The 15,733-nt window shown below is 50.9% G+C and overlaps 1 protein-coding gene across 1 annotated transcript; it reads right to left on the bottom strand.

The window, feature by feature from the left end:
• Nucleotides 1–441: 441 nt before the first annotated feature.
• LOC129848699 (CCR4-NOT transcription complex subunit 10-like) lies at nucleotides 442–15,048 on the bottom strand. The gene is made up of 11 exons (XM_055915796.1): nucleotides 14,871–15,048; nucleotides 14,423–14,625; nucleotides 14,202–14,323; nucleotides 13,835–14,014; nucleotides 13,558–13,638; nucleotides 9,677–9,790; nucleotides 2,409–2,539; nucleotides 2,206–2,241; nucleotides 1,883–2,010; nucleotides 1,672–1,747; nucleotides 442–1,271 (listed from the first exon to the last, which is right to left on the bottom strand). Exons 1-11 carry the CDS (start codon nucleotides 15,010–15,012, stop codon nucleotides 1,105–1,107), a joined length of 1,380 nt encoding a protein of 459 aa, XP_055771771.1. The 5' UTR covers nucleotides 15,013–15,048; the 3' UTR covers nucleotides 442–1,104.
• Between the last annotated feature and the right edge of the window lie 685 nt (nucleotides 15,049–15,733).

Here is a 15,733-nt window from a genome sequence, read left to right as displayed (position 1 = left end):
GTCCAGGTATTGACATGGCCCATGTGGGGGGAGGGGGCCTTCCTCAAGTAGGGGGGGGGGGGGCTGATGACAGATCAACTCCTTGAATGCCTACTCCATGAAATTTGCATTTGTCTAAAAGTTCACAGGTAATGTACACAAACGTAACAGTATTTATACATATTGTTTTAACAGGAAAAGATCAATAGCTGGAGTGTGTCTAATGGCACCCTATTCCAAAACCGATGGGCCCTGGTCAATCAAGTGTTGTACTATGTACCAATTTGGGACCAATACCAGGTTTTAGTTGTGTGTGGTCCTTGTGCCCTCCTCTTAACCCCTCCCCCACACAAAGCATTAAACACATTCCTCCTCTGACATGACTGCAGCACAACTCCACCTTCTCCCTCAAGGGTCTGAGAACTATTACAGACCCACCAGACATATAAAATGCAAGTCAGCTTATTTCTGTAAATAAAATTTATTTTTTATACAGGTATTTCATTTGCCCCAAGCAAAGTCGGTCAGTATATATCATAACGGATGTTGCTGTCACAAATGGAAAGTTAAAACTCTCAGAGAACAGAGAAATCATGTCAGATCTGCCCCAAAGACACTGCAGGTGATAGCCACTGAATAAAGGCTCCGTCCCAAATGGAACCCAGTTCCTTATATAGGGCACTACTTTTATTAGGGCCCCATAGGGCTCTGGTCAAAAGGAGTGCACTTACATAGGGGATAAGGTGTAATTTGGGCGCACCCGAGGCGGGTCCATAATGTGAACGCACCCTTCGTCCACCTGACAGGAGACCTCTGCATTTCATACCAGGACCTGACCTGGAGGGGCTCCGTCTGGGCGCTGAGGGGTTCAGTTTCCCCCTAGGTACAGATCTAGGATCAGCTTCCTCTCCACCAATGTTAACCTTAACCATTAGTGGGAGGAAATGCAAAGCTGAGCCAAGATCAACATCTAGGGACAACTTCACACTACACCGGCACTGAGTTGGGGTCAGCTTGCCTTAAATAAATAATACACTGAGGTGAAGTGATGAGAGGTGGACAGGTGCGTGTTGATGTTGGTGTGCAATGGGGCAAGGAGGGTTAGGGGAACCAAGGGTTGAGGGCTCATTTGCGCTGGACTGTTGTGAAGGGTGAGGGCATCTGGATGGGTGGTTGGACAGGCTGGAAGGAGGAGGGAACGGGCTTCTTTCGTGTGTCTGGAGAGGGCGTCTGGATCACTGAGGGGAGGAGCTGGTTACGTTTGATGATCTGCAAGGCGAGCTGTGTGTTCCCTGAGAGAGGAGAGGGGGTGGGGGGGGAGAAACAAAAAGAGGCCGAGGGAAACAGTGAGATCATACACAGCTCTTAGTAAGGTCATAAGGTCCTGACCCCTGAACTTTCTACACTGGACAGAGGTTGACTGACAGCAGTAATCTGTCATCACTGCCTTTGTGCCAGAGTATGGCCTTCGGCATTCTACCTGGAGAATTCTAGAACTGGAATATCAAGAGTTTGACATCAGCCCCAACACTTCCTTGGAACCCCTCCAGCCCAACCTCAAACTATGCTAGAAAAGAATAGTCAAGAAGAATCTAAGACAACTATCATAAGGGCCAGATTGGGAAACCTGAGGGGCCCACATCACAACTTTGCAATTGGGAATGAGAACCCAGAGAGATGTAGCTGACTCACCGTTCTGCAGCTCCAGGTAGACAGCCAGTAAGATGGCTTCAGGAGGAATCTCCTTCGTGTTCACCATGGAGGCAGCCTGGGAGAAAGGAACAGGTTCACAGACATCTAAACACAGTCATGTTTGGGACAATAACACATCTGAATGCTTTCAAGAGATAAGTATCTACTGTAGATGTGTGTGTGGGCGTGTGTCTGCGAGTATGAAACGTACCTGATGCAGGCACTTGCGGGCCTTCTCGTACTCACTCCTCAGACAATAGGCACTGCCCAGGTTGAACAGCATTATGGCCCGGGCTGAGCTCACTGTGCTGGGGTAACACAGAGGAGTCTGCTTCCCTGCTGTACCAACACACAACACACCCTGTCAACAGAGGAGTCTGCTTCCCTGCTGCACCAACACACAACACACCCTGTCAACACATGATCACTGGATGTCACCTCACACACAGATGGGGAGTCTCTACTGAGACTGCAGGGAGTGTGTTAGGTGATAAGTGTGTGTGTGTGTGTGTGTGTGTGTATATATACACTCACATGACTCGACAGGCTCCAGATCCCCTTTATCTGGCCCTGTGAACACAAACACACTATCAAACAGTGATCCAGTCATCATGTGACTCAGACATCATGTGGTTAAATGGATAGGTCATTTCAGTTAGGGCAGAATACTGGTTGGGGTGCTGTGTTTTCCAGCAGAGCCATCGATTGGAGCTAGAGAGGTAGGTGTGAGGACTAACCTTGGTCCTGCTCGCTGGACAACACCCCCATGGAGACATCAGTGATGTTCTCTGGGTTGAGGTGACCGATGGCCTCTGAGATCCGGTCCAGGGATATGAGGGCCTCTGCAGCATACAGGTGGCCCAGGAACCTGGAACAGAGAGACAGAGGATGCACCGTCAGACAGAATCAGATGCACCATTGACTCACTAGTACTGGGGCTTGTTCATGGGGATGTGAACATAGCTAATCGTATATACTGTCAAAAAAATAAGATATACCGTAAAACTTCAATGAACAGCCCGGGCGTTAAATCACACAACACACTTCTTAGAGACAGGCTTCTATTTGAGCCCGGCGCCTTTGTCCTTAATGCGCACAGCTTTTGCTCATTTGCATTGTTAATTGTTTAATTCCAGCATTCATTTTAATCAATTTCCTGCACTAATGATAACCATTTATACACGGTCAGGTTTATTTTGTCTTAGTATGCCTCTATAAAACTGTACTAGTCTCCTTTATGACTGCGCATTTTTAGTAGTTCTTATTTTTGCCACTAGAGGGTTTTCGGACATTTATCTGTACTCCGAAAGTGCTGTGTTCTTGTGCTGGCCAGTTCAATAGCAGGTATTAGCGGTTTCTTACTGCCGATAAAACGGATGATTGCCATAATTGATGTCACAAATCAAACATTAAACCTCGTAAACGATTAATGGTAATCTCGTAAACAGTTCATTTGCTGAAATGTCTGCTGTTGCCTGGCTATTAAATGGGACTGTGGCTATTTGATACTGAGTTTTACAGTATGTACAGGTGCGACCAAATATATTGGCACCCCTGCACTTTCCTTAAATAATTCCCCTATTCTCAAATAAATTTGACATGACGTTTTTTTTCCCTTCATACTTTTATTGGATTTTCAACATTGCAAAACAAATTTTACCTTTGTAAACTTAAGCCAAGATAAATTTGCAATTTTAATTTAGAAAATAAAGACAAATGGCATGGACAAAGTGATTGGCACCCCGGAGCAGTAACTTGCACAGCCTTTTGCCAAGATAACTGCAGACACACACTACTGACAATTTGGCCCCCTTTTCAGCAGCAATCTGCTCTAATTCTTTCATGTTTGAGGGGTGCCCTCCACCAACTGCTGTTTTCAGATCTCACCATAGGTTATGGATGTACAAGGTGTGGTGACCAAAAGTTTATTTACATTTCACTTATTTTAGAAGAAATACATTAACCCTCTACATTCTGGGGTGAGGAGGACAGCAGGATACCCCCCTAGGCTGTCATTAACCCTCTACATTCTGGGGTGAGGAGGACAGCAGGATACCCCCCTAGTCTATTAACCCTCCACATTCTGGGGTGAGGAGGACAGCAGGATACCCCCCTAGTCTGTCATTAACCCTCCACATTCTGGGGTGAGGAGGACAGCAGGATACCCCCCTAGTCTGTCATTAACCCTCCACATTCTGGGGTGAGGAGGACAGCAGGATACCCCCCTAGTCTGTCATTAACCCTCCACATTCTGGGGTGAGGAGGACAGCAGGATACCCCCCTAGTCTGTCATTAACCCTCCACATTCTGTGGTGAGGAGGACAGCAGGATACCCCCCTAGTCTGTCATTAACCCTCCACATTCTGGGGTGAGGAGGACAGCAGGATACCCCCCTAGTCTGTCATTAACCCTCCACATTCTGTGGTGAGGAGGACAGCAGGATACCCCCCTAGTCTGTCATTAACCCTCCACATTCTGGGGTGAGGAGGACAGCAAGATACCCCCCCTAATCTGTCATTAACCCTCCACATTCTGTGGTGAGGAGGACAGCAGGATACCCCCTAGTCTGTCATTAACCTTCCACATTCTGGGGTGAGGAGGACAGCAGGATACCTCCCCTAGTCTGTCATTAACCCTCCACATTCTGGGGTGAGGAGGACAGCAGGATACCCCCCTAGTCTGTCATTAACCTTTCACATTCTGTGGTGAGGAGGACAGCAGGATACCTCCCCTAGTCTGTCATTAACCCTCCACATTCTGGGGTGAGGAGGACAGCAGGATACCTCCCCTAGTCTGTCATTAACCTTTCACATTCTGTGGTGAGGAGGACAGCAGGATACCTCCCCTAGTCTGTCCTTAACCCTCCACATTCTGTGGTGAGGAGGACAGCAGGATACCCCCCAAGTCTGTCATTAACCCTCCACATTCTGTGGTGAGGACAGCAGGATACCCCCCTAGTCTGTCATTAACCCTCCACATTCTGGGGTGAGGAGGACAGCAGGATACCCCCCTAGTCTGTCATTAACCCTCCACATTCTGGGGTGAGGACAGCAGGATACCCCCCCAAGTCTGTCATTAACCCTCCACATTCTGTGGTGAGGACAGCAGGATACCCCCCTAGTCTGTCATTAACCTTTCACATTCTGGGGTGAGGACAGCAGGATACCCCCCCAAGTCTGTCATTAACCCTCCACATTCTGTGGTGAGGACAGCAGGATACCCCCATAGTCTGTCATTAACCCTCCACATTCTGGGGTGAGGAGGACAGCAGGATACCCCCCTAGTCTGTCATTAACCCTCCACATTCTGGGGTGAGGAGGACAGCAGGATACCCCCTAGTCTGTCATTAACCCTCCACATTCTGGGGTGAGGAGGACAGCAGTGCAGTCCAAGGAAGGAGGAGGAACCAAGGGGGACAGGTACACGGTGTTTCCTCCGACACATTGGTGCGGCTGGCTTCCGGGTTGGAGGCGCGCTGTGTTAAAGAAGCAGTGCGGCTAGGTTGGGTTGTGCTTCGGAGGACGCATGGCTTTCGACCTTCGTCTCTCCCGAGCCCGTACGGGAGTTGTAGCGATGAGACAAGATAGTAATTACTAGCGATTGGATACCACGAAAATTGGGGAGAAAAGGGGTTAAATTTATAAAAAATAAAAAATAAAAAAAAAAGGAAGGAGGAGGGACTGACGGGAAGTCTGTGGTCATGAAGTCATTAAGTAGTCTGAAGAGTCAAGAGGTTTGCTCGGGCCACAGTACCATTACCAGACGGTGAGTCATGTTAAGTGCCGTAAGTTTTGGGGAAGGGGGGGTAAGTCATATGGAGGTTAATGAAGTGATAACAAGAGGTGCATGGGTAGCGGGAAGGAGGGGGGAGGGGAATAAACAGAAAGAGGTGTTGAGAGGGGTAAGGGGGAGTGAGGATGAAAGGGAGAAGGGGAAAGAGGAATGAAGTCCATCTGGTGTAAGAGTTTATTCTAGTGGGGAAAGAGAGAGAGAGAGAGAGAGAGAGGGATGGATAGAGAGAGAGAGAGAGGGATGGATAGAGAGAGAGAGAGGGATGGATAGAGAGAGAGAGAGAGAGAGGGATGGATAGAGAGAGAGAGAGAGAGAGATGGATAGAGAGAGAGAGAGAGGGATGGATAGAGAGAGAGAGAGAGGGATGGATGAGAGAGAGAGAGAGAGGGATGGATAGAGAGAGAGAGAGAGGGATGGATGAGAGAGAGAGAGAGAGGGATGGATAGAGAGAGAGAGAGAGGGATGGATAGAGAGAGAGAGAGAGGGATGGATAGAGAGAGAGAGAGAGAGAGATGGATAGAGAGAGAGAGAGAGAGAGGGATGGATAGATAGAGAGAGAGGGATGGATAGATAGAGAGAGAGGGATGGATAGAGAGAGAGAGAGAGAGAGAGGGATGGATAGAGGGAGAGAGAGGGATGGATAGAGAGAGAGAGAGAGGGATGGATAAAGAGAGAGAGAGGGATGGATAGAGAGAGAGAGGGATGGATAGAGAGAGAGAGAGAGGGATGGATAGAGAGAGAGAGAGAGGGATGGATAGAGAGAGAGAGAGAGAGGGATGGATAGAGAGAGAGAGAGAGGGATGGATAGAGAGAGAGAGAGAGGGATGGATAGGAGAGGAGAGAGAGAGGGATGGATAGAGAGAGAGAGAGAGAGAGGGATGGAGAGAGGGAGAGAGAGAGGGATGGATAGAGGAGAGAGAGAGAGGGATGGATAGAGAGAGAGAGAGAGGGATGGATAGAGAGAGAGAGAGAGGGATGGATAGAGAGAGAGAGAGAGAGAGGGATGGATAGAGAGAGAGAGAGAGGGATGGATAGAGAGAGAGAGAGAGAGAGGGATGGATAGAGAGAGAGAGAGAGAGAGGGATGGATAGAGAGAGAGAGAGAGAGAGGGATGGATAGAGAGAGAGAGAGAGAGAGGGATGGATAGAGAGAGAGAGAGAGAGGGATGGATAGAGAGAGAGAGAGAGGGATGGATAGAGAGAGAGAGAGAGAGAGGGATGGATAGAGAGAGAGAGAGAGAGGGATGGATAGAGAGAGAGAGAGAGAGGGATGGATAGAGAGAGAGAGAGAGAGGGATGGATAGAGAGAGAGAGAGGGATGGATAGATAGAGAGAGAGAGAGGGATGGATGAGAGAGAGAGAGAGAGAGGGATGGATAGAGAGAGAGAGAAAGGGATGGATAGAGAGGAGAGAGAGAGGGATGGATAGAGAGAGAGAGAGAGGGATGGATAGAGAGAGAGAGAGAGGGATGGATAGAGAGAGAGAGAGAGGGATGGATAGAGAGAGAGAGAGAGGGATGGATAGAGAGAGAGAGAGAGAGGGATGGATAGAGAGAGAGAGAGAGAGGGATGGATAGAGAGAGAGAGAGAGAGAGAGAGGGATGGATAGAGAGAGAGAGAGAGAGAGGGATGGATAGAGAGAGAGAGAGAGGGATGGATAGAGAGAGAGAGAGAGAGGGATGGATAGAGAGAGAGAGAGAGAGAGATGGATAGAGAGAGAGAGAGAGAGAGGGATGGATAGAGAGAGAGAGAGAGGGATGGATAGAGAGAGAGAGATGGATAGAGAGAGAGAGAGAGGGATGGATAGAGAGAGAGAGAGAGAGGAGGGATGGATAGAGAGAGAGAGAGAGAGAGAGGGATGGATAGAGAGAGAGAGAGAGGGATGGATAGAGAGAGAGAGAGAGGGATGGATAGAGAGAGAGAGAGAGGATGGATAGAGAGAGAGAGAGAGTGATGGATAGAGAGAGAGAGAGAGAGGGATGGATAGAGAGAGAGAGAGAGAGGGATGGATAGAGAGAGAGAGAGAGGGATGGATAGAGAGAGAGAGAGAGAGAGGGATGGATGAGAGAGAGAGAGAGAGAGAGGGATGGATGAGAGAGAGAGAGAGAGGGATGGATAGAGAGAGAGAGAGAGAGGGATGGATGAGAGAGAGAGAGAGAGAGAGGGATGGATAGAGAGAGAGAGAGAGAGAGGTGGATAGAGAGAGAGAGATGGATAGAGAGAGAGAGATGGATAGAGAGAGAGAGAGAGAGAGAGGGATGGATAGAGAGAGAGAGAGAGAGAGAGGGATGGATAGAGAGAGAGAGAGAGAGAGAGAGGGATGGATAGAGAGAGAGAGAGAGAGGGATGGATAGAGAGAGAGAGAGAGGGATGGATAGAGAGAGAGAGAGGGATGGATAGAGAGAGAGAGAGAGAGGGATGGATAGAGAGAGAGAGAGAGAGGGATGGATAGAGAGAGAGAGAGAGAGGATGGATAGAGAGAGAGAGAGAGGGATGGATAGAGAGAGAGAGAGAGAGGATGGATAGAGAGAGAGAGAGAGGGATGGATAGAGAGAGAGAGAGAGGGATGGATAGAGAGAGAGAGAGAGGGATGGATAGAGAGAGAGAGAGAGAGAGGGATGGATAGAGAGAGAGAGAGAGGGATGGATAGAGAGAGAGAGAGAGGGATGGATAGAGAGAGAGAGAGAGGGATGGATAGAGAGAGAGAGAGGGATGGATAGAGAGAGAGAGAGGGATGGATAGAGAGAGAGAGGGATGGATAGAGAGAGAGAGAGGGATGGATAGAGAGAGAGAGAGGGATGGATAGAGAGAGAGAGAGAGAGAGGGATGGATAGAGAGAGAGAGAGAGGGATGGATAGAGAGAGAGAGAGAGGATGGATAGAGAGAGAGAGAGAGGGATGGATAGAGAGAGAGAGAGAGGGATGGATAGAGAGAGAGAGAGAGAGAGAGAGGATGGAGAGAGAGAGAGAGAGGGATGGAAGAGAGAGAGAGAGAGGATGGATAGAGAGAGAGAGAGAGGATGGATAGAGAGAGAGAGAGGGATGGATAGAGAGAGAGAGAGAGGGATGGATAGAGAGAGAGAGAGGGATGGATAGAGAGAGAGAGAGGGATGGAGAGAGAGAGAGAGAGGGATGGATAGAGAGAGAGAGAGGGATGGATAGAGAGAGAGAGAGGGATGGATAGAGAGAGAGAGAGGGATGGATAGAGAGAGAGAGAGAGAGGGATGGATAGAGAGAGAGAGAGGGATGGATAGAGAGAGAGAGGGATGGATAGAGAGAGAGAGAGGGATAGAGAGAGGGAGAGAGAGGGATGGATAGAGAGAGAGAGAGAGGGATGGATAGAGAGAGAGAGAAAGGGATGGATAGAGGAGAGAGAGGGATGGATAGAGAGAGAGAGAGGGATGGATAGAGGGAGAGAGAGGGATGGATAGAGAGAGAGAGAGAGGGATGGATAGAGGGAGAGAGAGGGATGGATAGAGGAGAGAGAGGGATGGATAGAGAGAGAGAGGGATGGATAGAGAGAGAGAGAGGGATAGAGCGAGAGAGAGGGATAGATAGAGGGAGAGAGAGGGATGGATAGAGGGAGAGAGAGGGATGGATAGAGGGAGAGAGAGGGATGGATAGAGGAGAGAGAGGGATGGATAGAGAGAGAGAGAGGGATGGAGAGAGGGAGAGAGAGGGATGGATAGAGGGAGAGAGAGGGATGGATAGAGGGAGAGAGAGGGATGGATAGAGGGAGAGAGAGGGATGGATAGAGGGAGAGAGAGGGATGGATAGAGAGAGAGAGAGGGATGGATAGAGAGAGAGAGAAAGGGATGGATAGAGGAGAGAGAGAGGGATGGATAGAGGGAGAGAGAGGGATGGATAGAGAGAGAGAGAGGGATGGATAGAGAGAGAGAGAGGGATGGATAGAGAGAGAGAGAGAGGGATGGATAGAGAGAGAGAGGGATGGATAGAGAGAGAGAGAGGATGGATAGAGAGAGAGAGAGGATGGATAGAGAGAGAGAGAGATGGATAGAGAGAGAGAGAGAGGGATGGATAGAGAGAGAGAGGGATGGATAGAGAGAGAGAGGGATGGATAGAGAGAGAGAGATGGATAGAGAGAGAGAGAGGGATGGATAGAGAGAGAGAGATGGATAGAGAGAGAGAGAGATGGATAGAGAGAGAGAGAGATGGATAGAGAGAGATAGAGAGAGAGGGATGATAGAGGTCTTACTTGAGTGATCCAGACAGCTTGGTCTGGTGAAGGAGCTTCTCTGCATGGTTCAGGGCCATCAGGTTGTCTCCTAACACCAGGGCCACGTAGGCACTGCAGGCCAGAAGGGAACACCTAGAGAGACAACACCACATAGGAGGACCCAGTCAGCACAGACAGGACAACACAACAGATCACACCAACCCTGCACTGGGAAACATAGTGGGTTGCATAACATTCAGATGTGGGGGAAATTAATACTAATTAAACAATTCATTCAGTTCATTCAATTATTTTTCTTGGTTAAAGAAAAGTGCAGGCGGAGAGAGTCTGGACTGTAGTGGTCGTGTCCCTCCCAGGCCTCTCACTGGTTGGCAACAGAACACTCAGGTATTCCAGGAAATAAACCCAAGTAGTTGACGGGGCTGCTGGTAAACTTTCCCTGTGGGGTCAGCCCTTCATTCAGCACACCCTCCTCAACTCTACCCCTCCCCCACCCTCTACCCCCTCCCCAACTCTACCCCCTCCCCAACTCTACCCCCTCCTAATGAAAAGTGGAAGGAAGGAGGGCAAGCCTTGTCCAATTAGTCCAGAGAACAGAGACCCGGGAGGACCCGGGCAACAGAGACCCGGGAGGACCCGGGCAACAGAGACCCGGGAGGACCCGGGCAACAGAGACCCGGGAGGACCCGGGCAACAGAGACCCGGGAGGACCCGGGCAACAGAGACCCGGGAGGACCCGGGCAACAGAGACCCGGGAGGACCCGGGCAACAGAGACCCGGGAGGACCCGGGCAACAGAGACCCGGGAGGACCCGGGCAACAGAGACCCGGGAGGACCCGGGCAACAGAGACCCGGGAGGACCCGGGCAACAGAGACCCGGGAGGACCAGGGCAACAGAGACCCGGGAGGACCAGGGCAACAGAGACCCGGGAGGACCCGGGCAACAGAGACCCGGGAGGACCAGGGCAACAGAGACCCGGGAGGACCAGGGCAACAGAGACCCGGGAGGACCAGGGCAACAGAGACCCGGGAGGACCCGGGCAACAGAGACCCGGGAGGACCCGGGCAACAGAGACCCGGGAGGACCCGGGCAACAGAGACCCGGGAGGACCAGGGCAACAGAGACCCGGGAGGACCCGGGCAACAGAGACCCGGGAGGACCCGGGCAACAGAGACCCGGGAGGACCCGGGCAACAGAGACCCGGGAGGACCCGGGCAACAGAGACCCGGGAGGACCCGGGCAACAGAGACCCGGGAGGACCAGGGCAACAGAGACCCGGGAGGACCAGGGCAACAGAGACCCGGGAGGACCAGGGCAACAGAGACCCGGGAGGACCAGGGCAACAGAGACCCGGGAGGACCAGGGCAACAGAGACCCGGGAGGACCAGGGCAACAGAGACCCGGGAGGACCAGGGCAACAGAGACCCGGGAGGACCAGGGCAACAGAGACCCAGGAGGACCAGGGCAACAGAGACCCAGGAGGACCAGGGCAACAGAGACCCAGGAGGACCAGGGCAACAGAGACCCAGGAGGACCAGGGCAACAGAGACCCAGGAGGACCAGGGCAACAGAGACCCAGGAGGACCAGGGCAACAGAGACCCAGGAGGACCAGGGCAACAGAGACCCAGGAGGACCAGGGCAACAGAGACCCAGGAGGACCAGGGCAACAGAGACCCAGGAGGACACAGGAGGAGACAGGAAGGGGAAAGAGGATTATTAACTGACTGGGGGAGACAGGGAGGGGAAAGAGGATTATTAACTGACTGGGGGAGACAGGGAGGGGAAAGAGGATTATTAACTGACTGGGGGAGACAGGAAGGGAGACAGGAAGGGGAAAGAGGATTATTAACTGACTGGGGAGACAGGAAGGGGAAAGAGGATTATTAACTGACTGGGGAGACAGGAAGGGGAAAGAGGATTATTAACTGACTGGGGAGACAGGAAGGGGAAAGAGGATTATTAACTGACTGGGGGAGACAGGAAGGGAGACAGGAAGGGGAAAGAGGATTATTAACTGACTGGGGGAGACAGGAAGGGAGACAGGGAGGGGAGAGAGGATTATTAACTGACTGGGGGAGACAGGAAGGGAGACAGAAAGGTCTGGGTAGAGAGGATTATTAACTGACTGGTGGAGACAGGAAGGGAGACAGAAAGGTCTGGGTAGAGAGGATTATTAACTGACTGGGGGAGACAGGAAGGGAGACAGAAAGGTCTGGGTAGAGAGGATTATTAACTGACTGGTGGAGACAGGAAGGGAGACAGAAAGGTCTGGGTAGAGAGGATTATTAACTGACTGGGGAGACAGGGAGGGGAGAGAGGATTATTAACTGACTGGGGGAGACAGGAAGGGAGACAGAAAGGTCTGGGTAGAGAGGATTATTAACTGACTGGGGAGACAGGGAGGGGAGAGAGGATTATTAACTGACTGGTGGAGACAGGAAGGGAGACAGAAAGGTCTGGGTAGAGAGGATTATTAACTGACTGGGGAGACAGGAAGGGAGACAGAAAGGTCTGGGTAGAGAGGATTATTAACTGACTGGTGGAGACAGGAAGGGAGACAGGAAGGGGAAAGAGGATTATTAACTGACTGGGGAGACAGGAAGGGGAAAGAGGATTATTAACTGACTGGGGGAGACAGGAAGGGAGACAGGAAGGGGAAAGAGGATTATTAACTGACTGGGGAGACAGGAAGGGGAAAGAGGATTATTAACTGACTGGGGAGACAGGAAGGGGAAAGAGGATTATTAACTGACTGGGGGAGACAGGAAGGGGAAAGAGGATTATTAACTGACTGGGGGAGACAGGAAGGGAGACAGAAAGGTCTGGGTAGAGAGGATTATTAACTGACTGGTGGAGACAGGAAGGGAGACAGAAAGGTCTGGGTAGAGAGGATTATTAACTGACTGGTGGAGACAGGAAGGGAGACAGAAAGGTCTGGGTAGAGAGGATTATTAACTGACTGGTGGAGACAGGAAGGGAGACAGAAAGGTCTGGGTAGAGAGGATTATTAACTGACTGGGGAGACAGGGAGACAGAAAGGTCTGGGTAGAGAGGATTATTAACTGACTGGTGGAGACAGGAAGGGAGACAGAAAGGTCTGGGTAGAGAGGATTATTAACTGACTGGGGAGACAGGAAGGGAGACAGAAAGGTCTGGGTAGAGAGGATTATTAACTGACTGGTGGAGACAGGAAGGGAGACAGAAAGGTCTGGGTAGAGAGGATTATTAACTGACTGGGGAGACAGGAAGGGAGACAGAAAGGTCTGGGTAGAGAGGATTATTAACTGACTGGTGGAGACAGGAAGGGAGACAGAAAGGTCTGGGTAGAGAGGATTATTAACTGACTGGTGGAGACAGGAAGGGAGACAGAAAGGTCTGGGTAGAGAGGATTATTAACTGACTGGTGGAGACAGGAAGGGAGACAGAAATGTCTGGGTAGAGAGGATTATTAACTGACTGGGGAGACAGGAAGGGAGACAGAAAGGTCTGGGTAGAGAGGATTATTAACTGACTGGGGGAGACAGGAAGGGAGACAGAAAGGTCTGGGTAGAGAGGATTATTAACTGACTGGGGAGACAGGAAGGGAGACAGAAAGGTCTGGGTAGAGAGGATTATTAACTGACTGGGGAGACAGGAAGGGAGACAGAAAGGTCTGGGTAGAGAGGATTATTAACTGACTGGTGGAGACAGGAAGGGAGACAGAAAGGTCTGGGTAGAGAGGATTATTAACTGACTGGGGAGACAGGAAGGGAGACAGAAAGGTCTGGGTAGAGAGGATTATTAACTGACTGGGGAGACAGGAAGGGAGACAGAAAGGTCTGGGTAGAGAGGATTATTAACTGACTGGTGGAGACAGGAAGGGAGACAGAAAGGTCTGGGTAGAGAGGTCTCTCTTACCTGAGGTTTTCAACCTCCTGTTTCCTCAGAGGTGAAGACGGTGCTGCAGAAAGGAACTTGTCTCCTTCTTGACCCTTCCCACTGTCAAACCAACGATAAGGAAGTCGGGGAAATGGAAAGAAACATACTTCCTGTAAAGTTCTTCTTCTATAAGAGGACATGGAGAGCTGAATCCTTGTTAATAGTCTATAATCTTAACCACAGTGCTGAACAAAAATAGATTTGACAAGGCATGCTTTAGCAACGAGCCAATCTCAGGGTGAGATGAGACACTGACCTGCAGGCGTCGCTGTTCTCTGAGCCGCTCTCTGTGCTGCCTGACTGGCTGGGTGTCTTGGAGCCGTTCTCTGCCTTGTTCTCCTGCTGCTGGTGATCAGGGAGGAGGACCAGGCCGTTCCTCAGACAGATCGCTGCAAACTCCATACTAGCCACCGGAATGGCTGCAGACTGCCCATCACTACACACACCCACATTTAGGAGAGGAAAGAGTAAACCATCAGGTTAATGGAGATATAGTAATGATCAACATATTGAGTTGTCTCAGAGTACCCTCTAATTTCAGCAATCACTACCACGTAAACAAATGTTTTAGCGCCATCTCCTGGACAGTACTGGTTAGGTCCATAGGGAGAGGGAAAACTGACCTGTAGATTGTGTTCTGGGTGGACTGTGACGCCAGGATGATCTTGCGATGGTATCCCTGCCCAACGATGGCCTGAACGATACCTTTTTTACTCGGAAGACCCTTGTTGTCTTGTTCTAAGCTCTGGCAAAATAACAAAATGCAAAATTTGAATGCTGTTAAGTTTTATTTCACTGAAAAAAAAAAGTGTGTGTGTTTGTGTTTTTTTGAATCACAACTCACACCCTTGTTGGCAGCAATGCAGCACTCAGCCAACCGTAACCAGAGGCCAGGGTTAGAGTGGTACACCTGCACAGCATCCATCAGACAGTCGAAGGCTGCCAGGGGCCGGCCGATGTGCAGCAGCTGGATCCCACAGTTATACAGCAGCTCATAACGCTTGTTGGCTAGCAGCGCACACATGGGGATGCCCGAGAACTGCTTAGCTGGAAGGACAGAGACAACAGAGCTAGTCGGCGTACAACAACAGAGCTAGTCGGCGTACAATGACAGGAGAAACATGTAGGACCAGTTTCCCGGACACAGATTAAACTAGTCCTGCACTAGGATACCATTTTGATGTCAGAATCTGCATTTAACATACTTTTAAGTCCAAGACTAGACTTAATCTGTGTCCGAGAAACTGTCCTGTGGCTTTGAATAGCATTAAACCCAGTTTATGTTGACTCACATTGCCCGTTACCCGTAGCCCCGCCGTCCCCCAGCTGTGCACACGTGTGGTCGTTCTCCTGCAGAGCCTTTTTGAAGTAGAATATGCCTAGGTTGTGTTTCCCCATGGCAAAGTGTATGCAACCCAGATTGTTCCAGAACATACAGCGTACACATTCACCTGATGGTAGAAACAAACAAGACAGAACATTTAGTGGAAGTTAACTTTCATATAGGGCAGTGGTTTCCAAACTTTTTATAGTCCCGTACCCCTTCAAACATTCAACCTCCAGCTGCGTACCCCCTCTAGCACCAGGGTCAGCTGCGTACCCCCTCTAGCACCAGGGTCAGCTGCGTACCCCCTCTAGCACCAGGGTCAGCTGCGTACCCCCTCTAGCACCAGGGTCAGCTGCGTACCCCCTCTAGCACCAGGGTCAGCTGCGTACCCCCTCTAGCACCAGGGTCAGCTGCGTACCCCCTCTAGCACCAGGGTCAGCTGCGTACCCCCTCTAGCACCAGGGTCAGCTGCGTACCCCCTCTAGCACCAGGGTCAGCTGCGTACCCCCTCTAGCACCAGGGTCAGCTGCGTACCCCCTCTAGCACCAGGGTCAGCTGCGTACCCCCTCTAGCACCAGGGTCAGCTGCGTACCCCCTCTAGCACCAGGGTCAGCTGCGTACCCCCTCTAGCACCAGGGTCAGCTGCGTACCCCCTCTAGCACCAGGGTCAGCTGCGTACCCCCTCTAGCACCAGGGTCAGCTGCGTACCCCCTCTAGCACCAGGGTCAGCTGCGTACCCCCTCTAGCACCAGGGTCAGCTGCGTACCCCCTCTAGCACCAGGGTCAGCTGCGTACCCCCTCTAGCACCAGGGTCAGCTGCGTACCCCC

The sequence above is a fragment of the Salvelinus fontinalis genome, unplaced genomic scaffold, assembly GCF_029448725.1.
Source record: "Salvelinus fontinalis isolate EN_2023a unplaced genomic scaffold, ASM2944872v1 scaffold_1115, whole genome shotgun sequence".
NCBI lineage: Eukaryota > Metazoa > Chordata > Actinopteri > Salmoniformes > Salmonidae > Salvelinus > Salvelinus fontinalis.
The sequence above is the reverse complement of the archived record's forward strand: the minus strand, read 5'-3'. Positions and strand labels throughout refer to the sequence as shown.